Source organism: Zootoca vivipara, chromosome 8, assembly GCF_965207765.1.
Source record: "Zootoca vivipara chromosome 8, rZooViv2.hap1.1, whole genome shotgun sequence".
In the NCBI taxonomy this organism is placed as follows: domain Eukaryota; kingdom Metazoa; phylum Chordata; class Lepidosauria; order Squamata; family Lacertidae; genus Zootoca; species Zootoca vivipara.
Window position 1 is genome coordinate 5206966 of NC_142591.1, and position 22454 is coordinate 5229419.

The window sequence follows — 22454 nt, forward strand, 5'->3', positions numbered from 1 at the left end:
GGGAAAATCTGATGCACTTTTTCCTTCCATGGACATGGGGGGGGGGGAGGTTTGTGCATGTTGTGTAGCTGCAAAGTGATGAGATCCACTCAGCAGCAGCCTTTTGAATTAGAGGGTGAGCCGCAGCATGTAGTAGAGAAGAGAAAAATACATGCTGCTTCCCAAACCATGAAAGAGTGTCCACAGCAGTTACAACCACTGAGAATAAATGCAGTGGCATATAGAGAAGAGTGCACCACTGTGCTAACTATCTGTCTGAAATGGGACTAGTGTTTAGAGAAACTGACAGTGGTTATTTCATTTTTAAAAAAAAAACAAAACAAAAAACAAAACAGTGATGGGAATTGGGCCTCTGTAGAGCTTGCATCTTCCCATCTGGCAGCCTTGCTCTTAAATCCCACAATCCTAGGTGGGTTGTGACTAATACTCAGTGTTTGTGGAAATGCACTCTGCATATGACCAGAGGACCTCTCTTCCTCCTATGTCCCAGAGCTAAGGGCTCACATTTTCTTTTCCGCTGGCTAATTGTAGAGATATACTGGGAGCCTTAGCATGGCAGGTTGCCAAGGAATTGGATGGTTCTGTGTGAGCTGCAGAGCTCTTTCAATGGAAGGTTACAATCCAAGCAGCCTTTAATGCAAGTCGTGTTATGGTTGGCCTTTTCTCTTTAATGAAAAAGCTGGAGCAATTTCAGGCTTGCAACAGAAACAAAAGCCTTTAACGAAACATATCTGGAATGGAAGGCATTCCCTGTTGGACATAGGAATAAATCACCTGGGAATAGCAGGAAGCGCCCCCAAGGAGAAGCCCAAGAGGCTCACCTGTCTGTCATGCAACTAGGGGCCAGCTGATATGAAAGCGAGCACTGCAAGAACCTCACGGGCCCTTTCACCATTGCAAAAAGTGTGTTCTTGGGAGACGGAGCTTTGCAACAGAAAAGGATAGGGTGGGGGGTGGGGGAGTCAACCTTTTTCCTGCCAGTTACTTTCCCCCTGAAACACCACCGCCTTAAAAGACCCTCATGTTTGTGAGATAAAAGCAAGTCTCGAGGAGCACTAGCATAAGCAGGGTTTAGCTGGAGGAAGCGCCCTGCTCTGGAACCTCACCTTTTCAAGTAATAAAAAGTCCGTGCGTCTGAGGAATGCCTTGCCTTGACCATTGTACTGCATAATCGCAACCTAGCTTTCACTATCTGGCCCTGCAGTGGGTTTCTGGGGGCAGGCAGAGAGCGAAATGTCCCACATCCCTCAAAACCCCACACATCTCCCCGTTTAGAAGTTAAGGACGGCTCCCCGCGCCCCGCCCGGAGCAGCAACAGCTCCATCGCCTTCGACTTAATGGGAGAAGCGCGTGCTCAGGAAGGACCCGAGGAAGCCCCACCGCGGATCCATCTTCCTGCCTTGCGCAATAAAGGCACTCTCCGCCGCTGGAATTGCTGGCACGGCTGGCTGCAGCAGGAAGGAACCATGGATTTGCAAAAACCCCGGGAGTTCCCAGCATCGCTGTGTGTGCGCGTGCCTGTGGGCGAGGGAGAGCTGGGTCACTGGGTGTGTTTCACAACATTATTCAGTCGCCATCCAGGGGAACCAGTTTTTCTTACAATGCGGCAGGCGGGCATCCTACCTTCCCGGCGCGCGCGCGCGCGCACACACACACACACAGGCGCGCCTCCCGGCCCTTGCAGCCGCTGCGGGTCGCCGCCTGCTTTGCTCGCTCCTTGCTCAGCCCAGTGCGGCGCGCAGAGCCCCCTGGTGGCGGAGAAGACGGCGGCAGCCAGCCAGGAAAGCGGGGCTGGATTTGGGGAGAGCAGCAGGGGCGAAAAGTCTTCCGCCACGTGCGCGTGCGCGCAGGGTTTGTGAATGCCCCCAAGCAGCGAGGAACGAAGCATCTGCTCCGTGAGTCATTGACAGCTGCAATTCTCCCAATTACAATGAAGGCAAAACAAGCCTTCCTTGTTTTGCAAGAAAGATGCGCCTGTGCGCTGCTTCAGCTATTTATTCCGAATATACCGACCATTTGATGTGATGCTCACCTGGAATAGCTGAGATACAAACCTGTTATAATTAAGCCAAAACACTAGAAATATTTGGCTGTGCGATGTCCAGTGTTAACAGTTTTTGCTTTTCTTTCTTGTTTGAATCTGTTCACAAACTGAGAAGATGCATATTGACCACTAACAATGAATCACATGCCTGAGATATCATTCTCAATTTGATTTATGGCTTTCCTTATGTGTGAATGAGATAAGACCGTTATGGTCTACTTATTTGCATTATTTGCTGCAACTGTATTCCTTTTACAACTTCCAATAAAGCGTTATATGAAGAAACGAGGGCTGCTGTGAAACAGGAGACATTGTTACTCTGGCTTCTGATATGGGCATTCTAGGGGCAAGGCCAAGGAAGAGTCAAGCACCAGAAATTATAAAAGGAAGCCAGGTTTGTTGTGAACAAGGACACAGGTGGCGCTGTGGTCTAAACCAGAAACGATTTAGTCATGCTGGCCACATGACCCGGAAAGCTGTCTGTGGATAGAGGCCGGCTCCTTTGGCCTGAAAGCGAGATGAGCGCTACACCCCATAGTCACCTTAATCATCCAGGGGCCTTTACCTTCTTTTCTTTTTTTACCTTTATTGTGAACAGGAGTTGGTCTTCTTGGCAGCTAAAATGGAACTTTCATGGTTTTTTTTATCAATGATGTAAATTGATTTTCTCACATATAACAAATATAGCAATCAACATGAAAACAAAGACAAATATTTGAAGGATAAATTTGAAGAGAAAATAACAAATACATTTCCACCCAAAACTCGCTGATTATGAGGGGAGAGTGCTTTTGCTCTCAGGTCCTAACTTGCAGGTTTCCCACAGGTGGTTGTCTGGCTACTGCAGGAACAGGAGGCTGGGTGGATGGGGCAGAGGCCGGCCCAGCAGTATCTTCTGATGTTCTTTGGGAAATAGTTCACCATGGCTTTTTTGCTGCTACAACCAACCAAGCACTCCTCGTGCAAGGAACAGGTAAAATGAAAAAAATTGCTCTTTTGGTTGAGAAATATCCAGATTGTTATGAATAAATTTATATTCAGTAGTGGGCAGTTTGGCCCCTGCAGTCTGGCAATAGTCACAGTGTGTTCCATAAAGGATGTTACAAGAACTGTGGCCAGCATATTCTGGTTCAGGAACATTCACCATTGGCAGAAGGCACTAGTGGGAAGGCTGGATCCATGAGTGCCCCAGGCTCATCAAGAGGAGCCCAGCCGAACTAGAACCAAACGCTTACAAGGCCTCCATCTTTCTAGTATTTAAGCTCAGCTGATTTTTTTTTTGATGTTCTTATTGATGTTCTTATTCAACCTTTCTCCTTTATTTTACAGGATACAGAGAGTAACACAAGAACAAAGCCCCTCACCTCACCTCCCTTCCCTTCTCAGACTACAAAGTTCAAGCAATTACATCTCACCATAGCTGTCCAGCAGAGTTTGTGCATTGTTACTCATGTACAAAGTAAAACCACACCAAGTTTCAGTAAAGTCATCTTCTTGAAATAATAATAAATTATTATTATTATTATTACTATTATGTACTGTTATTATATTATTAGTATTACCCCACCCATCTCTGGGGAGCTTGCAACAGATTATTATTATTATTATTAGTGATAAAACATTGAACATTAAAAGCTTCCCTAAACAGGGCTGACTTCAGATGTCTTCTAAAAGTCAGATAGTTGTTTATTTCCTTGACATCTGATGGGAGGGCGCCACTATCGAGAAGGCCCTCTGCCTGTTCCCCTGTAACTTGGCTTCTCGCAGTGAGGGAACCGCCAGAAGGCCCTCGGCGCTGGACCTCAGTGTCCAGGCAGAAAGATGGGGGTGGAGACGCTCCTTCAGGCATACTGGGCCGTGGCTGTTTACCTGGTTACTCTGTGGGCTTCTCCATGGGAACTATGGACCAGGCTTCCTTGCCCCCAAGAATCCAAAGATGTTGTTGCTATTATTGTTGTTGCTTATTATATATTTATTATTTATTATTATATTTATTATTATCTTTATGTGGGACAAGAAGCTACAGTTAGAACTGGATATGGAACAACTGATTGGTTCAAAATTGGGAAAGGAGTACAACAAGGTTGTATATTGTCTCCCTGTTTATTTAACTTATATGCAGAATTCATCATGCGAAAGGCTGGACTAGATGAATCCAAAGCCGGAATTAAGATTGCCGGAAGAAATATCAACAACCTCAGATATGCAGATGACACAACATTGATGGCAGAAAGTGAGGAGGAATTAAGGAACCTTTTAATGAGGGTGAGAGAGGAGAGCGCAAAATAAGGTCTGAAGCTCAACATCAAAAAAACTAAGATCATGGCCACTGGTCCCATCACCTCCTGGCAAATAGAAGGGGAAGAAATGGAGTCAGTGAGAGATTTTATTTTCTTGGGCTCCTTGATCACTGCAGATGGTGACAGCAGTCACGAAATTAAAAGAGGCCTGCTTCTTGGGAGAAAAGCAATGGCAAACCTAGACAGCATCTTAAAAAGCAGAGACATCACCTTGCCAACAAAGGTCCGTATAGTTAAAGCTATGGTTTTCCCAGTAGTGATGTATGGAAGTGAGAGCTGGACCATAAAGAAGGCTGATCGCCGAAGAATAGATTCCTTTGAATTATGGTGCTGGAGGAGACTCTTGAGAGTCCCATGGACTGCAAGATCAAACCTATCCATTCTTAAGGAAATCAGCCCTGAGTGCTCCCTGGAAGGACAGATCCTGAAGCTGAGGCTCCAATACTTTGGCCACCTCATGAGAAGAGAAGACTCCCTGGAAAAGACCCTGATGTTGGAAAAGATTGAGGGCACAAGGAGAAGGGGACGACAGAGAACGAGATGGTTGGACAGTGTTCTCGAAGCTACCAACATGAGTTTGACCAAACTGCGGCAGGCAGTGCAAGACAGGAGTGCCTGGCGTGCTATGGTCCATGGGGTCACGAAGAGTCGGACACGACTAAACGACTAAACAACATTATATTTATATCCTGCCCTTCCTCCTGAAGAAGCTCAGGACAGCAAGTAGTCTAGACTTCTCCGGTTGGGAACAATCAGTTGCCTTGCTGTAAAAAGTGATTCAGTTTCCTGTGTCACAAGAGTGCACTGAATTTAATTACCTGGTGTGCAGTTAAACTTTCCTCTTCAAAAACAGCATCCCATAATCAGCTTACCATGTTAGATGTCCAGCTCCCGTGCTGGTAAGGCCCTCCAACATAGTGGCAATGCTTGTGAATCTTTTGAGGTGTTAGCTACCACCCACACCTGGTTTTCACTAATCCTAGCAGACACCAACAGCAATGGGCTATTTAGAATGGCGCATGAGAGGTGGGGAGGGATCCCAATCTGGCATTGCACAAGGCATCACTGAGATCTGAGAACCCGGGGGGGGGGCAGAATCCAGACTGTGCAGTTGCACCCATGCGATGGGGTGAAGCAGTAGGCACCAGAAAGGTGCCCCCCCCTTGCATCAGTCCTGCCTACCCAACTGCCTCCACCACTGGCAGGGAAGCCAGGTGAAGTCAATGCCTGAAATCCCTGCAGAATGTGTCTATCCTTTAGCAGGCTCAGCTGGGGAATGGAAGGAGACAGGGAACCAGGGATTCTCTTGTTTCTGCAGGATTGGGCAGCATGGGGAGGGGGATATTGGAGGGGAAACATAAGGGAGGTGTGTGTGTTTGTGTGTGTGTGTGTGTGTGTGTGTGTGTGAGAGAGAGAGAGAGAGAGAGAGAGAGAGAGAGAGAGAGAGAGAGAGAGAGAGAGAGAGAGAGAATGTATGCATGTATGTATAATAACATTGGTCATTTTCTCCAGCTCCTGTGTCGGCCCCCTCCACCTCTGCCAAGAGGAATAAGCCATTCTGCTTTCTTCTGGTTCTTTTCCATTCATTAAAGGATCCTTTTGTTCTGGAGTCCATTTTTTATTTATATGAAAACAGCCGGTCTCCATGCAGAACTTTGCTTGTTCTTATGGGAAAGTGGGTCAGGCTGTGCCTATGACTCCTGGGTGCCCCCTGCTGGTGCCTTTCCATGTATGCACAGAGAATTCCCAGACCCATTTTGCTCTTGGTGAGGATGTCTGCTCCTGTCAGCCTCCTCACTCTCCCTCCATCTTTTATAATCCTGCAGCGAGCAGAGGCTTCTGTTGCTTGTGGAGGGCAAGAAGAGATGAATAATTCAAGACAATTCTGCAACACCAGCCAGGAAAAGGGGCTGCCTGCCATTCCCCTCTAGGTTTCCACAATGAGATTCACTCTCCTTCCTCAATTCCGGCATCTGATACACAGAGCAGGTCACAGGCCTGGCTTGTGTAAAGGAACCAAAAACATCCCACCGGAAAAGAAGAGCTGGCTCTTGGCTGCAGGCCTCCCTGTTGCTCCCTGCAAGCTTCCCCCAGAGGCCAAGCCATTTCCTCTGGATGCACCTGGGTTTACTCTTGCCGACAGGAGAAAAAAAATCTATTTTAAAATCCTGAGGAAGTCATGCTGGGAAGGAAGATGCCTGCAATTTCCTGGTCCCTTATATTTGTGTCAAACTTGAGGCGGTGGAAAATTGGCCTTGATCCTGTCTGTGTGCTGGACCAAGAGAGCCACAGGCCCCAGCAACCCACTTTTCAGGTTTTAGAAATAGCAAGAGGGAAGAAATACCACCCCCTTCCACACACACACACACACACACACACACTGATCTACTAATGAGAGAAGTGCTGTGAGAGAGTCCAGGACATATATATTTATAACATAGCAACAGTTTCACATGAACGAGAGAAGTGAAACTAGGACAGATATTAATTAATTATGGAGAAACAGAGAGCTGGCTTTAGCTCCCTTAGTTCTGTTCCTCAGCTCCTGTTGGGATTAGCTGTAGAGAATCTTGCTCTGTTGCTCGATTTACAGTGTTGTTTTTAAAGAGTCATTTAGAAGAAGCAGGACATCTGCTCATCTCTCTCCATAACTGCCCAGTCCTCAAGAGTACACAAAGCCCACTGAAACGAGAGGCATTTGAGCCTCTTGGGATCACTTATTCAGGCTATACGCGAGATTTCATCCAGCTCCCCATTAGTTTCAATTTGCCTTCTCCCCACCAGAAAATGCTTAGCCACTCCTGGCTTTCCAATGTCTTTGTATTTGCTCGCCTGGCGTGTCCAGACAAGGTTCTTAGTGGGCATTTGCCCTGCTTTGGCCACTCACCTTTTCATGGGGCATCTTCATGTCACCAACCAGCCATTGCTCCCGTTTTCTTCTGTCTCTTCTCAGGAAGTCCAAGGGTGCTTCCAGACTGGGACATTATTTGCAAATGAGCAGTTGATGACAGGCTTTATTTCTTTTTTAACTTGCCAGAATAGAGGCTGGCTTTTTGATGCCAATGGCCTTGCGTAGAGGCTGCAATAAACTCGCATGCACGAGAAGTGGCAATCTTACGATAAACTGCCATCTGGAAGCATCTCAACTTTCCATTAGTGGAAGAGAAGCACAATCTCTGCTTGCACAGGAAGCCTTGGTGCTACTCTTCCGCCAGGGGCAGGTGAAGGCATTGCCAGTCAACATACCACTTTTCTAGTTGGCATCATTTAATCAACCCCTTCATTTTTATTCCGTCTTCTAAATACAATGGTACCTTGGTTTCCATGGCTTGGGTGCGCTGCAGGTCATGCCTCACGGTAAGTGCTGCCCCCCACAGTGTGACGCCCAGTGCGCCCCCCCTGCTACACGTCTGAATTCAACAGAATGACATGGGGTCACATATTTTTGCCATTTTGTCACCCCCCTCAGTGATGACACCTGGGATGACCCGCACCCACCACACACCCCTTCCTATGCCACTGGTACAACTGTGGTGGCCAATACACTTTTCTGTCTGTACAGCCAAACCTCGGTTTACACCTACCTCTGTTTACGACTGCTTCGGCGAGCGACCGCCGCGGACCCGGAAGTGTTTACATCCGGGTTCCGCGGCGTTGGATGTGCAGATGCGATCTGCGCAGCGCGCAGAAGCGCTCTATCGGCGCTTCGCACACAAGCGTGCCTTTGGTGAGTGACCGCTTCAGTGAGCGACCGCCTCCACGGAACAGATTGCGGTCGCAAACCGAGGTACCACTGTATATACAATTGTGCAATACCACCTAAATGTTTTTAAAGAGCAGTGATGTCTCCATTTATTTGCTAGGGGGTGGGTGGGAGAAAAGGGCACTCCAAAAACAGCCAGCGAAGGGCAAAAGCCCACCCCATCTCCCCATCTCCAGCAAGGGTCCTATTGCACCAGGGTCCTGGGTGGGAATGGGTTTTGCCACTTAGTTTGGGAGGTGAACCTTCCTTTCATCCCATGCAGATCAATGGAGAAACCAGTGTCTATTGGCTTACCCAAGGGTGGGAGAGGGGAGAATGTACCCCCCCCAAAAAAGGGCAACAGAGTTCTCCAAGGAGATGGCCTCACCTTAAGCCTTCACATACTACTTTTTAAAGGGTGGTGCCTTTCTCCCATGCAGTGCAATGGAGACACTGAATTTTCCATTCAGTCCTCCTACCTTAAAACCAAACTGCTTATTTGTAAATTTTCTGTTTTCCATCATATAGCTATGATGAAACTACACAAGGTTGTGGATTTGATGGAAGAGGGTCTGTACCGTATGCACAGCTAGAGTATAGGGCGCCTGCTTAGATGAACAAATGGGCTGCCTAAGGGTGTTCACACAAGTGTCCTCAGACACTGATGGGGAAGCCAGGGCTGCAGAGTCTGGTGGTCACAGTCCTAACCACCACTGTGCAAGCAGGGATCCTGGACAAATCAGGATCTTCATTGTGTGGAGCGCTACACATGCAGGAATAGGGGTGCAGAATACTTTTCATGTGCATGGGTGATGGCTGTTTTGTTTGTAAGGCTAGCCTCCCTGTGTCTCCCTCCGGTTTTCTGAACACGTGAGGGGGTTTATCTGAACTGACCTTCCCAAAGGAGACTTATCATCATCATGATCAGATCAATCAATCAAATTATATTGGGTATTTAGGGCTCCTGTTCTGGAAATATGATGACATATAATGGGCCCACTGTATTGCCTAATTATATAAAAGGAACACAGGGAGCAAATAACTTTTTTTTATTAAAACTTTTGAGCAAAATAATTATTATATCCCCTCTCCAGAAAAAAACACACCAAATATTCTATCAATTATAATTTTTACACTTCTGAAATATAACTTAAGCACTGTGAATGACTCATTATTATTTTTTACTTATGAAATAAAACAAAAACTACAATAAAAAGTAGGTTGGCAGTCTGCAGCAGACAAAATCACCCCTCCATGCTGGGAAGCATCCTATTGCTTTGCTTTTCCCTGAGCACCCCTAGAAAACACAGCCTTCTAATTTCTGTCCCCTTTGGGAAAGGGTGACCAAGGCGCCAGCAAGCAAATGTGATGCTGTGGGTAACTGCTCTACATCAAACCCCCCATTCAGGCGACTAGATTTCAAGGGGAGAGGATTGAGTCTTGCCATGTCCTGCTGCAGGCATCAAAAGAAACCCACCAAGATGACTCAGTTCTGTTCACCTGTCCCTACAGGGGGGAAGGTGGAAGATTTCTGTAGGACCAGGCCAAGTTAAGCCACCAGTTGGTGCCTACATGCCTAAAACACTAAAATGTCTCTACAGGCATTCTTCTCTGAGGATGAAGACAAGCAGCATCAAACATCTGGCATAGGGTTGTGTTTGGCCAGTTGGAGAGGGCAGGAAGAGGTCAGAACTGACTACAGAGGAAGAGGCGGGCCTACAGTTCTTCTGACCTTGCCCTGCCCTCTCCAACTGGCCAACCATAACCCTATGCCAGATGTTTGATGCTGCTTGTCTCAGAGAACAGTGCCTGTGGAGACATTTTAAGCCTTTTGATGCCATAGTGCAGGACATCTCAAGAGGGGAGAGAAACCAGAGAACAGTGGGGTCCAACAAACGGCCCTAGAGGCCTTTTGCATCCCTCTGCAGCATGTGATGCTTCGTTGGCACTGGGAAGGCAGCATGAGGCTGGGGCATCAAATTGTGACCTTGCTTCCCATCACCCACGCTCGACAAGGCAGTGTGGGGCCCACAGGTTCCATTTTGAATTACCCTTGCTACCCAATGGTATGGTCCTCCCCACCCTGCCTGCAGCTGTGAGAGCCAACACAGCAGCAGCTCTCATCTTTGCTCAAAACTATGGTGCATGCTCAGCAGAAAAGCTCTGCAGTTCTGATTTTGAGAAAGGCAGGTGGCAGATTTGAGATGAGATGTCCTGTACTGTGGTATAAAAAAGCTTAAAAGAAGTTGTAAAACAGCCCTAAAAGGGGGCAAGGCAGAAGTGATTACATTATTTGTCTCCTCGTCTCATGCCCGTGAAAAGTAAAATCAAAGACTGCAAAGTGACTCAGTGTTTTTTAATTCCTCTGCCATGTGTCTGTCTCTCTCCTGCCACAGGCTTTAGTCCTAGCCTGGCTCTAGCTCTGGCGGCTGTTCCCCTCCTTGGAAGTTTCATCTGGAGTATTTCCATTGGGGGCTTCTGCTTCTCCGTCTTTGTCCTCCTTTAGCTTCTTGCTTTGCTTGCTTGAACCCAGAGCATCTTCCTTTGTCAACTCCGAGGCTAGCAATGAGGTGATGGCACAGCCAACTTTTCTGTTTGCTGAGGTGGGGAGAGAGGCAAGGGGAGGAAGAGAGACAAAGTTAAAACTCCCAAAGGAAGTCCAAAGCAGAAGAACACGCTGCAGCACTTTGGTAGGCGTTGCTCGGAAGAAAAGGAGACATGAAGCACTGAAATTTACCACCCAACCTCTCCACATAATCGACCCCAACATAACACCATTGCAGGCATTTCCAGAGGGGCAGCTGTTTCCACTCTGTTGCAGCAAAACCACCTTAAAAATTAACAAAGTTATTACAGCACAAGCTGTTGTGGACTGCAGCTCACTTCATCAGATGCCTGCCATCCTCAGCTATGTATGTATTGGGGCAGGGGGAGGGGTTGAAACAGTGAGGTCAGAGTGGAATGAAATGCAGGAAGTACCCAGTCAGCGATAATTATTTAATTAAAAGTGCCAATTCACTAAACAGTAGTTCTTGAAAGCACAGACAACAACTGTAGGCTGAAAAAATAAGACTGTAGACCAGGGGTCCTCAAACTATGGTTCGTGTGCCACATCCAGCCCACCAGGGTCCTGAACCCGGCCCGCCCAGCAATTGTAGAACCCGCCGCTGTCTAATGGGTCCTCCCGGATCTCAAGCAGCAGCATGCTGCTGCAGCAAAGAACTCGGCCCAGACACTGTGGGGCAGAGGCAAAGGAGGAGGCGCCTGCGGAGCCCAGCCTAGCTCAGGGAAGATGACCTCCCTCTTCTCCATCCTTCTCCGGCTTTCTCCATTCTCAATCCCAGTTACAAAACTCCTTGTCGTTCGTGTGGGGCTTGCTGGGCAAAGATCATGGTTAGAGCATGAGGAAAATGGGCAGGAAGAGGTTGAGGTGGCTTTGTTAAAATACGCTTTTTTGTAAGTTGTCGGAGAATAAGCGTCTCAAACACGAGGTGCTTTTAAGCAGCAGTGGCTTTAATTCAAGATCTGTGGGTGGTTTTTTTAAAAAAAGAGCTTTTGGCTGCAAAGCAAATTGCATAGCGCAGGCATAGGCGAACTCGGCCCTCCAGATGTTTTGGGACTACAACTCCCATCATCCCTAGCTACGGTAACAGGACCAGTGGTCAGGGATTATGGGAGTTGTAGTCCCAAAACATCTGGAGGGCCGAGTTTGCCTATGCCTGGCATAGCGCTTCCCAGAGATCTTCCCTACCTTTGGCTATGAATATGCTAGTCCACTTTCTGAGCCAGAACTGGTGGGGAGGGGATGTGGCTTTTGGAGGGGGCTGGCGGTTGTCCAAACAGAGTATATGGGGTGTGTTGATGTGACAGGGGCAGAACCTTTTATAAGGCGGATGTTTATGTGAAGTGGGTGGGGTTCCAGCAAAGCAGTTGTTTGGGGACGGGAGTTCCCCTTCTTTATTAGGAGGTTGCAAAACACTGGAGGGAGCTGAGCGGATTCTGTGCCAGGGAGACAGCTGTCAGGAGCAGCTTTGCTTTGCTTATGATATTATGGTTATGTAATCCTTACAACAACCCTGTAAGGTAGGCCTGTGTTATTTCCCACCTCCACCCCCCACTGCAGACAGGAGAGGTGGAGGCTAAAGCCGAGAGAGAGAGTGGCTTGTGCAAATTCAAGCTGCCAGTGACCCAATCTTGTAGCTTAGGCTCTGGAAAACCAGCTGCCCTGATGCAAGGTGACCTGGGAGGGGGTCAGGTTTGTGGGGTCAGATTTCACGTGGTTTGAGGAGAGAGAGCAGGCCCAAAGCAGGCCCATACTTCACATTGAAATACAGTTCATGTTGAATTGATTAAAATCATTCTTCATTTTAAATATTGCATTGTTTTTCCTGTTTTTTGTGCACTACAAATAAATTATGTGCAGTGGGCATAGGACTTTGTTCATATTTTTTTTTTCAAACTATAGTCCGGCCCCCAACAGTGTCTGAGGGGCAGTGAACTGGCCCCCCGTTTAAAAAGTTTGGGGACCCCTGCTGTAGACCTTCCCCAAGTAGGTTGCCTGCACTTGGACATAAAGGTTTATCACCAGAAATGGCACGGCTGCAGGTGCCTGTTCTGCATCTGAACGAACTTGATTGTTTAGTGTGGCAGCACCTGCATTGGGAGCTCCCTGCCTAGGGAGATCAAGCAGGTGTCTCCACTGTACTCTTTCCAGCGCCAGCTGAAAATGTTCTTGTACCTCACTGCTAAAACTATGTATATTCAAGCACTTTGATGTTTTGGAATTATTGGCCTGGAAAATGAGTAAGAACTGGCCCAATCTTCACAAAAAACAAGGTTTCTGGCTTTGTGGGCTGGAGAAAGGGCTGTAGTGAATGGCACCATTTTGTCCTATTTTATTTACGAGGGCTTACATAGCTGAAAAAGGGATACAGCAAACTGATTCTGCAAAAGTGGCTCTCAGAGGAAAAACAGCTCCATTGTTTTCCGAAATGAAGCCTTTCTGCTAATGACTGTCTTCTGAAGAGACAAAACACTTGTGTATACACACAGTTCTGTGCAGCACGAACCACTTGGTAGGACCGTCTCCTAGAACACGCTACCTCTAGGAAGGGGCACAACCACCTGCTTCAGAAGAGACACTCCTGAGACACATGTTTTGGCACAGACTGTGTAGAGAAGTGGATGTCTTCCAGTATAAATATGGATAGCTTCTAGCTCATATCATATCATCACATTTCAATCCAATGTCAGTACACTCTCCCCCTGTAGGTTATTGCCTCTTCTTGACTGGATTTTTGGTACCTGTTGCCATGCAGGCTGACCCCTAAGAGGCTTTGGTCAACGAAATCAAACCCTCTTCCCTCTGCTCCACCTGCAGTTCTGACAATGACAATGCACAGAGAATGTCCCATGCCTGCACCTATTACAGTCACAAGAAAGCAACACTGCACTTCCTGCTTCAAAGAAAGGTACGGGCATACCAGGTTTGGGGTATGATACCAAAGCAGGAACTTCTGTTAAGCTGTGAAGATACCTCTTAAAACTAGAGATCATACAGATCACAAACTCTAAGCATCATGAGGGACCGTGGCTAGAGGTTCAGTCATAGAGAAGAGAAGGTTAAGGAGGATCTGGGAAGCTGGAGGGGTCATTTTGGCCTGCCAAGACAGACAAACAAACACTCAACACAGAGATCATAACTCGTGCAACATACACACTTTTACATTATGGCACTGTACCACATGAGTGTGCCCATAAACCTGATCACAAACAGAAGTCTAGCGAAAACTCCAGGGTTTGGGAAGAAGAATGCAGAAGCGAAGACAACCATGGGAGGAGAACCAACTGGCAGCTCTGGTTGCCGGTCTGAGATGCTGCAGCTCCGTGGAGAGTTCAGTTCACCAGACACGGAAAGAAAGGGCACACTTCTGGTGTCGCATCAAGAGCAAACACCTGAACATCATGCAAACATGCAACTGGCAGAAGAATGACCATTCTAAAGGCAAAGAAAATGCTCCTCGTCACCTGCTTGTGCCTGCCTACCAAGTTGTACTAGCTATCCTTGAAGGTCAAACCCTGAGAAATGTTTCCTGTAGCCGTAGAGCTTGTAGAGCTCAGGGTTGTAAATAAACGAAGCAATAAAGACAAAAAGGAATACATAGAGGTGTCAGCCAGTTGCATTGCCTGGATGATGGATCACTGCGGTATTGGAGTTGGGAACACTGCACATGCCGGCAAGGAGGGAGGAGGGCGAGGAGAAAGACGGCAAGGAAACAGCCTCGGAAGGAGCCAGGAGAACCAGGAAGGTTGTCCTGGGCAGGGCAGGCCCATGCTCCAAGACAGAAGTGAGGAAGGATCCACACTTCAAAAGGACCAACTGTATTGAGTCGGGTGTACTCAAGGTGACCCATTCGGAAGCCCAAAGGCAATCAGTTCTGGGCAGAGTGCTGAACCCAGCATGGGAGGCTGCCTGAACACCAATCTCCTCTTCCAAACTTCCTGCCTGCAGCACACGAGGACGTCACACACAAATGGGAGGGGAGTGGGAGGGAAGAACATCCACATGCCCATGGGTTACCCGCTCAGGTGTGTGTTCCTCCACCTCACAAAGGGACAGGACAGAGTTTGCTGCGAGGAAATAAAAAAAGCGCCCATCAGGTTACCTGTTCAGGATGCTCCAAAGCTCTGACTGCCTTCCCCACAAGAGAACAGAGGCAACAGGAAACCCCTCTGCAGAATTTCAGAGTACCTGGGCTCTGTATCCATTTGCACTGGGCTTATGACCCATAAGATACTGCAAGAGACAGGGCCCTGCGTACGTTTGATCAGTTCAGGCTTTCGCAGCTGACCGGTCTCTAATTCTTCCATCAATATGAGGAGCAGGGGGACAGCCAGAGACCCACAATTCAAAAGCATGAGCTTGTGCCATACTGACTGCCAAAACATGTGAACAAAGCAGGTGATAAAGTCATTTCCCCCCTGCAACAAAGTCAGCATAGGACCATTACATAGTGCTTTAGTTCTCAGAGGTTAAAAATGAATGCCCAGGCTGTATCACTTCAGACTGCAGGGCACAGGGGCTTATATGAACAAATGCTCTTCTCCCTAACATGCCAGATTTCTATGTGAAGGGATGCCGCCCCCCCCCCTTTGTATGGAGCATTCCATCTTGGGAGCACTCACCTACAAACTTAAGTGCTATTACAGCCCAGATCCACCACCTGTCTTAGAAATAACTAAGTCTAAAACATGTGGATGGACTAAACTGGAGCTTCTGGTGTTATGGTTTTTATTTCGGATAGAGACGAAACAAGAGGAGCTGGATCAAGGAAGTGGAATGACCTCATTATCTGAACTCCATCACCACAACAGCAGATGGTCTGCAGGATGTCAAGGCTGTGGAAGTCAATGACAAGATGAGTAATCAAAATCAGAAGGGCTGTCTGAATCGGGCTGAAACCATGACTGTGGGACTATTGCTGAGCCAAGCTGCTTGGGGACAGACACAAGGCTATTGTGCATTCCCCTCCCTGCAGACGGCAGCAACTGGCAGGCCTTTCTTAATAAACTAGCAGGAACAATATCCCTGCTGACTTATCCCACAATAACTACTTAAGCTATTCAGTGGAGCCCACAAAGGGCTATTCGCTTTTTCATTCCTTCACATCCTAGCGTGAATATGCCAGCGCCACTGAATAGCGACAGCTGCTCATCAGCGAAAGCAAAGTCAAAGATCAGAGCCAATTGTGTTGATAAGCAGTTACTCTGTGGCAGTGATAGGATGTAGCATCCCTCCCTGCCCCCAGATCTTTATGAGGAGGGGCTGCCTCAATTTCTCTTTCAGGGCACATAATGTTAGCAGTAGATGATTCCAGTGAAAGAGTAGCAAAACCCTTTGGAGAGATCAGCAGTACATCTCTGCTCTATCTTATTTAGCTGGCTCCCATTAATTTCATAGCTCTGAGCATACACGAACCTGGAAATCAAGTCTCACCACTGGGCTGAAGCAGAAAAGAGAAGTAGCTTTGGAGAAATCAGAATCAGTTTGGGGTTAGGTTACTCCTATACATCTTTGTGACTATAGGCCCATGGGACCTCTGCACCTAGAAGTGCCTTTTACCAGGTTGAAGTTGGCCGAGAGGAAGAAGCGCCACAGGGAAGAGGCCAGAAGAAACTGCCAGCTGGCCTGGGCATCTGATGCTGCAGCCACCATTTATTTGCACAGACTCTTCATCCTAACTGGCATGGGTGGTCGCCTTCCTTCTTTCCTAGCTCCTCCTCCTGCCAGGTTGACTCTTCATCCTAATCAGTGGCAGCTGGAGAAGCATAAGGTCCCCAAACTGTCCAGACTGGCCATCTATATCTCTGCGGCAAGGGTCCCAGGGCTGGCAGTTAGAGGAGCCAGCAGAGCAGGGCCAATGTGTGCACAGGGATGGAGGGCAGTATGTTCCGGTTGTCCCTCCACGGCTCACCTGGGCAAGCCATCACACTGTATTTTGCAGTGCCACCTGTAGCATAAGGACACGTCTCCATTTGTATTATTTGTATAGACAGAAATATGTGGCACACCTGCAGAATGGAGCAGCACAGAAACTGGCTGGAATTTCAAGTAATACGCAGCAGGGAATGAACAGTGGCTCCATTCAGACGTCACACCAACCCAAATTTAAGCTTTTTAAATGGCAGTTTGGTATACTCTAAGAATTGAGCCAGTACTGCTTAGCTCTTCAAGCCTTGCTCTGTTCAACATATGGGCCCCTCTTAAAGGTTGGCTGCTGCTGAGAGATCAGGCCATGCATGCTGACTGAGTTCTCTCCTCAACACTGCTGAAAAAGTGCAGAGCAACTTGAGTCCAACCCTAATCCTAAAAAGCCCTTAAAATACTCTAATAAAGTGATTGTGGCAGGCTTGTTGCAGCTGCTACTATTCCAAGAAGGAGACTGCGGCTGCTCAGCACAGGCCAGCAGCTAAACCAAGGTTTGACATGGCATGTTGTCCAAACCAGGGATCATAGTGAAGGTTCCCCAACCACAACCACAGTTTCTAACTACAGTACAGGATAAACCTTGAATACAGATGACTACTTTGGCTTGCTGTGGTATGTGAAGAAGACCAAACTCTGCCCTACCTATTCAAAAGACCAGCTCATTCAACGTTTCCCTGCCTTAGGAATTATTTTCCTTTCCTCCCTGCCATAATGCAAAAGGCAAATCATTGTGAAGACTCTCTTGCTCTGGGAAGCACAATCTACATCCAACTTGATCCCACTGACCCAAAAGGTGACCAAAACAGCTTAAACCTTAGTACTGAAGTTTAAATCTCAGTATTTCAGCTTAACTATCTATGACGCAGAAGGTTGCAACAACGTACCAGTAAGTCATTCTTGTTCTGTTACCTGCTCTGGGTTGCTTTGACTAACTTTCTGAAAGCTATCTACAACTCCTCAGGTGAGTGTGGCTGCATCAAAGTGAAACTGTAGAACGACTGATGCAGAACTATTTCTATTTAGTGCCCAACACATAGGGTTTTGCAATGTCTCCTTCTTCAGAAAATTACTAATCAAATACATAACCATTTCTAACCTCAGAATGCCATAAGAATTTGAAACTAACATGCTTTAAAACATTTAACAAAATTAGTTAGCACTTAAATTGATCAATTTCTAAAGACCTGCATATTATCAAATTCTTACTTCACATTATTAAATTAAATGTAACATTTCAATGATCAGTTAATGGAAAGACATGTGTATATATTTGTGTGTGTGTGTGTGTGTGTGTGTGTGTGTAAATATAAAGTATCAGTGAAACTACACTTTTCTTACACACATTAATTACACTTATTTCATGTTTTCCTGTAAATAAATTCTTTAAAATGTCTACACATACACACACAGACACAGAGAAAATGTTACTTATCATGAAGGAAGACCTTTCATTTTACAGAAAAAGCATGAACAATCTTGTTAGCTTGTATATTAATGGGGCATTAAATATAATACTGCATGAAGCAGCTTTGTCTGAATCAGCAAATTGTGGTTTTTCTTGTCAGAAATCATGTGAAAATCAGCCCTTCTGGACATGAGCTCTCCCAGAGGTTCCTTGTAGTAACGAGAGAGACTTAAAAGGAAAAAGCGGTGAAGTCATCCAAACTTTCTTTTTAAATTGTCTGTACCCTGAATGCCAAATTGCACCAGAAGAACCAGGGAGTGTGTAATAGCTTAAATTGTGTTGGGACTATTGATTTCATCTTGTAATTACTGCATATTTTAGTCAACTTGAGCTGCTCACTGAAGTTGTGTTAAAGAGCTCTTTAACACATTGTCCCATGTTACATGTCCTTTCATCCATAGGGTCAACCAGCTAAAAGTGTTCCAGATTTTTCGCAGGGCTTATAGAATCCAGGAAACTGCAAGGTGTACCTTTGGCTTTTAGACTATCTGGCTATTAAGAGGAAGCAACAGTTAGGCAGGGAAAAGGAGTTGAAGACAAATCAACAGTCCTGGCATGGAAACACAGCAAGCATCCTTTTGCCAATAGTCTCCCAAACGTGCTTTTCATAGAACATCTTACCACTTCAGGCATAAAGGCATCTATAAACAGATTAACTACCAAATCATTGCCACAGGTATGCATTCAAGAGCTGTGAAACCCATCAAGTTTGATGGGTGAGTTAGAGAAGTCTAGTCTTTCCCCGAATCTCAAATACCCACTCTGAAGTGAAGAAGCTGGTCTCAATTGTACCCGCTACAAAAATGCTTCATAATGTTGTAAATAAATACAAACCAACAACCAATATTGAACATTGGCCCAAGGTCACTCAATGAACTTCAAAGATAAGCAAAGGATTTTTAGATTGAAGACTGACACTATTTTTTAATCAACTTGCCTCTTACACTGTCAGCAGAATGGCAAAGACAGAAAACTGTGAGCTGCCATCATGCCACAAACATGTGCTTGGTGAGTTAAACGCCTTCTAGGCATGACTGAAGTTTCATCTTTCTTCCACACAACTCAGGTTTGATCAACAAGAGGATCAGAATTCTGGGCCAAACAGAACATACCTTGGCGTGGTCCTCTTTTCCTACGGAAGGCTGCTCCTGATTGCAAGGCCTCCATTAGACTGTCCATAACTCCAGTTTCATCACCCTCTGCAAAGTGCAAAAAGAAAAAAAAAGAAAAAGAAAAGGTGACTCACATTGCCTTCACATTCTTACAGATGCAAAAGACGACACCATCTACCAAGCCCTCCCACAGTGTGTATCAGGTGAATACCGCTTTCCAAGACACCCATACAAAGAGCGCATGGGAAGATCACCCACCAGGCTCCCATCAAATGCTCAGAAATACTGTAGTGCAAGGTGAAATATTTTCTGGCTCAGGGTGCAGGTATTGGGGAGAGAATTGATTTTATATTTGAATGCACTCCCTTGTAAACAAACAAACAAACAAAACTTTAAACGTGTGGGAAATTGACATGTCAAGGAGAAAGCCACACTAAAATGCTTCTCAAAGTGATTTCAAACTGACATGGGGAGTAAGTTCTTTTTATAACATGGGGAAATATTAAACTAGGCACTCACACTATGTAGAGCCGTAATCCCAAAAACAATTCTGCTGTACATTAGATTCAGAACCATACCTGCCAGTTTGTGTTAGTGTTAACTTTTATGTTAAAAGGTTGGGGGATGAGAAAACCCCCACTCCTCCCCTGCCTTACCCTCACTGCTTTAATAAATCTTCTCCAAACTCACCTCTGATAATCAAAGTCAGAATGCAGGAAGAAAATGTCTCAAAGCACCACTCTGAGAAGGTAAGGCTAGGGAAGGGGCAGGTTTTCCTTTAGTGCTTTCCCCCCACCCCAGCACGGCTGGTTTGGCCCTCAGCAATCATGCTTTCTATTCTACTAGTAAGAGGAAATAAATTCCTTCTTTATCAGCACAAAAACTGAGATGACCCCCCCCCCAATCACAGCTCCCCTTGCTTCATTCCAGCTATTCCATTACAGGGTTGAGGAATGGCTCAGGCCTCCCCTGTCCCCGCACTAGCAAGGCAGGCAAGGATGGATGGAGGAGCCTTTTCTCTGGTCACCATTTTAAAGGAACCTGACCTAATTCTCACACACACACACTAAAACATCACATGATTTGACATAAAAAAGGAAAGCAAAATGCATTAAAATAACAGATTGATCAGTCCATCCATCCCTAAAGACAGGCTTGGGAGGAATCCCTCTGAAAGGCAGCTCCCCCCCTCCCCCCTCTCACACACATGTTGCAGTGGGAGGGGGGGGGCTTCCTGGCAGGCTCCCAGCAGCTTTTAATGGGCCCAGCTACTGGGCTATTCTGCTGCCTTGATGTGATTAGCATCCCCAGGGCTTTTGTGACATCCATTTCCCATTAATCTCCTTTTCGCTCTCAGTGGTTCTCTGGCTACTAAGGAGATTAGCTGGCCTATCTCAACTGATCGCCTTCCCCTAGCAACAAGGATGCTCCTGGCCCAAAAACCATGTGCCAAGGGAGACCCCTGCATTGTTCCTTTGGCAGAAGCTGTGCACTGCCATGGTCCTCTCTTGCCAGGCGAGCAGCTCAGCCTCTGGCGGATAACCTCACTAAAGCAGTCCAAAGGAGATGCAGGAAAAAGAACTGAGGGGGCTGTGCCTTTGCTTGGCATCCCTTCTCACAGAAAGAAGGGAAACCAGCGACACCTTCTACAGACATTGTGAGGGGTGAGAGGAAACATGGCAGAAGCAAAAATTATTGCAGCATTTAAAGTTTTGAGAATGAAAACTCATGAAGCCAGATTTGGCGCTGTCTCTGCATTCGGGGAGCTGGTCCATCTAACATCCTTGCCGGGATACAAAGGCCCTGCAAATATGTCTGCTGAAAAAAGGAGAGCCCAAAGATTACATTATCTGCAGGAGCACAAATGTTTCTAATTCATTTAATTCCATTGTTGTCATCCCCCCCGCTTCCATCCACAGCCAGCCTGGCGCTGAAAGCGTTACACTAATTCACAGGCTGCCCTGCAAATCTTGGTTTCCGTGGCAACAGCTCCTGGCTAAACATAAACCTATAAAATCACACTAGAACATCTGTTGGGTACTTTCAGTCCGTCTGAATCCATTATCCACACCGCCACCTGCTGGCAAAAATAACCTGCTACACCTGACCTATATCTGTGGCACATTCAACCTGCTAAGCTATAATAATAATAATAATTTATTATTTATATCCCGCCCATCTGGCTGGGTTTCCCCAGCAACTCAGGGGTGGCTCACAACAGAATATTAAAAACACGATAAACAAATCAAACATTAAAAACTTCCCTAAACAGGGTAGCCTTCAGATGTCTTCTAAAAGTCAGACAGTTGTTTATTTCCTTGACAGCTAAGAGGCATGCATATAAAAATGCCCTCTTAAAGGAAATGTGTCCACCAGTCAGCTCTGAGATAAGCAAGAAACAGTCAAGAGAGCAAAACGTTCCGAGTGGGAAATAATCACAGCAGTCCTCCAGGACCAGACCAATGACCCACCTAGTCTAACATCCTATTCCCAGCAGTGGAACATGGGGACGCTTGCCTAATACCAAGTCAAGACCTTGCAGGAAATCAGGAAATCGACACCTATACTGGCAGCGCTTCTCTGGCAGAGGTGGGGGGCATGAAAGGAGGCATCCATGAGGATGCTTGTGTGCTTTGCTCCAGAATCAGCCCCTCCCTTCAGTGTCAGTTAAGAAGGACAGTTAAGAAGGACCAACTGTCTCTTCTTGCTCCTTGCCTCAGACTTGGTTCATGTTGCTTTATTTTGTTTCTCTCGTTATGCTATTTATGGTTAGAGTTTTCATTATTATTAAAGCTTAAAAGGGACCCCTGACTATTAAGTCCAGACGCAGACGACTCTGGGGTTGCGGCGCTCATCTCACTTTACTGGCCGAAGGAGCTGGCGATTGTCCGCAGACAGTTTTTCCGGGTCCTGTGGCCAGCATGACTAAGCCGCTTCTGGCGAAACCAGAGCAGCACACGGAAATGCCGTTTACCTTCCCGCTGGAGCGGTACCTATTTATCTACTTGCACTTTGATGTGCTTTCGAACTGCTAGGTGGGCAGGAGCTGGGACCGAGCAACGGGAGCTCACCCGTCACGGGGATTCAAACCACCGAACTTCCGATGGGTAAGCCCTAGGCTCTGTGGTTTAGACCACAGCACCACCCGCATCCCAAATATGATTAAAGCTTAGCTTACATTTAAATAAATAATCATCAAGTCAAGCCACTGGTCCATGCCATTTATTCTCACTGAACCACTCCCAACCCAACTGAATTTTCTGCGAGTTTCGTGGTGCCAGCTCTTGATTTCTGTAGATAAGG

The 22454-nt window shown here is 46.6% G+C and overlaps 2 protein-coding genes across 5 annotated transcripts in view; one reads left to right on the forward strand and one right to left on the reverse strand.

The window, feature by feature from the left end:
* The window catches only part of LOC118079314 (uncharacterized), a 28451-nt gene extending 18233 nt beyond the window's left edge, over positions 1-10218 (forward strand). For 2 of the 4 annotated variants that reach the window (XM_088675041.1, XM_088675042.1), the window contains 3 exons: positions 2871-3017; positions 3374-3503; positions 4167-10218. In XM_088675041.1, the coding sequence (XP_088531167.1) occupies positions 2967-3017; positions 3374-3503; positions 4167-4333 (348 nt within the window). In that variant the 5' untranslated portion in view covers positions 2871-2966 and the 3' untranslated portion in view covers positions 4334-10218. Of the gene's footprint in view, positions 1-17; positions 1896-2870; positions 3018-3373; positions 3573-4166 lie in introns of those variants that run through there. The other 2 variants (XM_088675043.1, XR_015951313.1) reach the window with 2 other exon arrangements.
* The window catches only part of DIAPH1 (diaphanous related formin 1), a 93542-nt gene continuing 80208 nt past the window's right edge, over positions 9121-22454 (reverse strand). Inside the window, exons 26-27 of the mRNA XM_088675044.1 lie at positions 19152-19238; positions 9121-10684 (exon numbers count right to left, since the gene is read on the reverse strand). Of these exons, the coding sequence (XP_088531170.1) occupies positions 10503-10684; positions 19152-19238 (269 nt within the window). The 3' untranslated portion in view covers positions 9121-10502. The remainder of the gene's footprint in view (positions 10685-19151; positions 19239-22454) is intronic.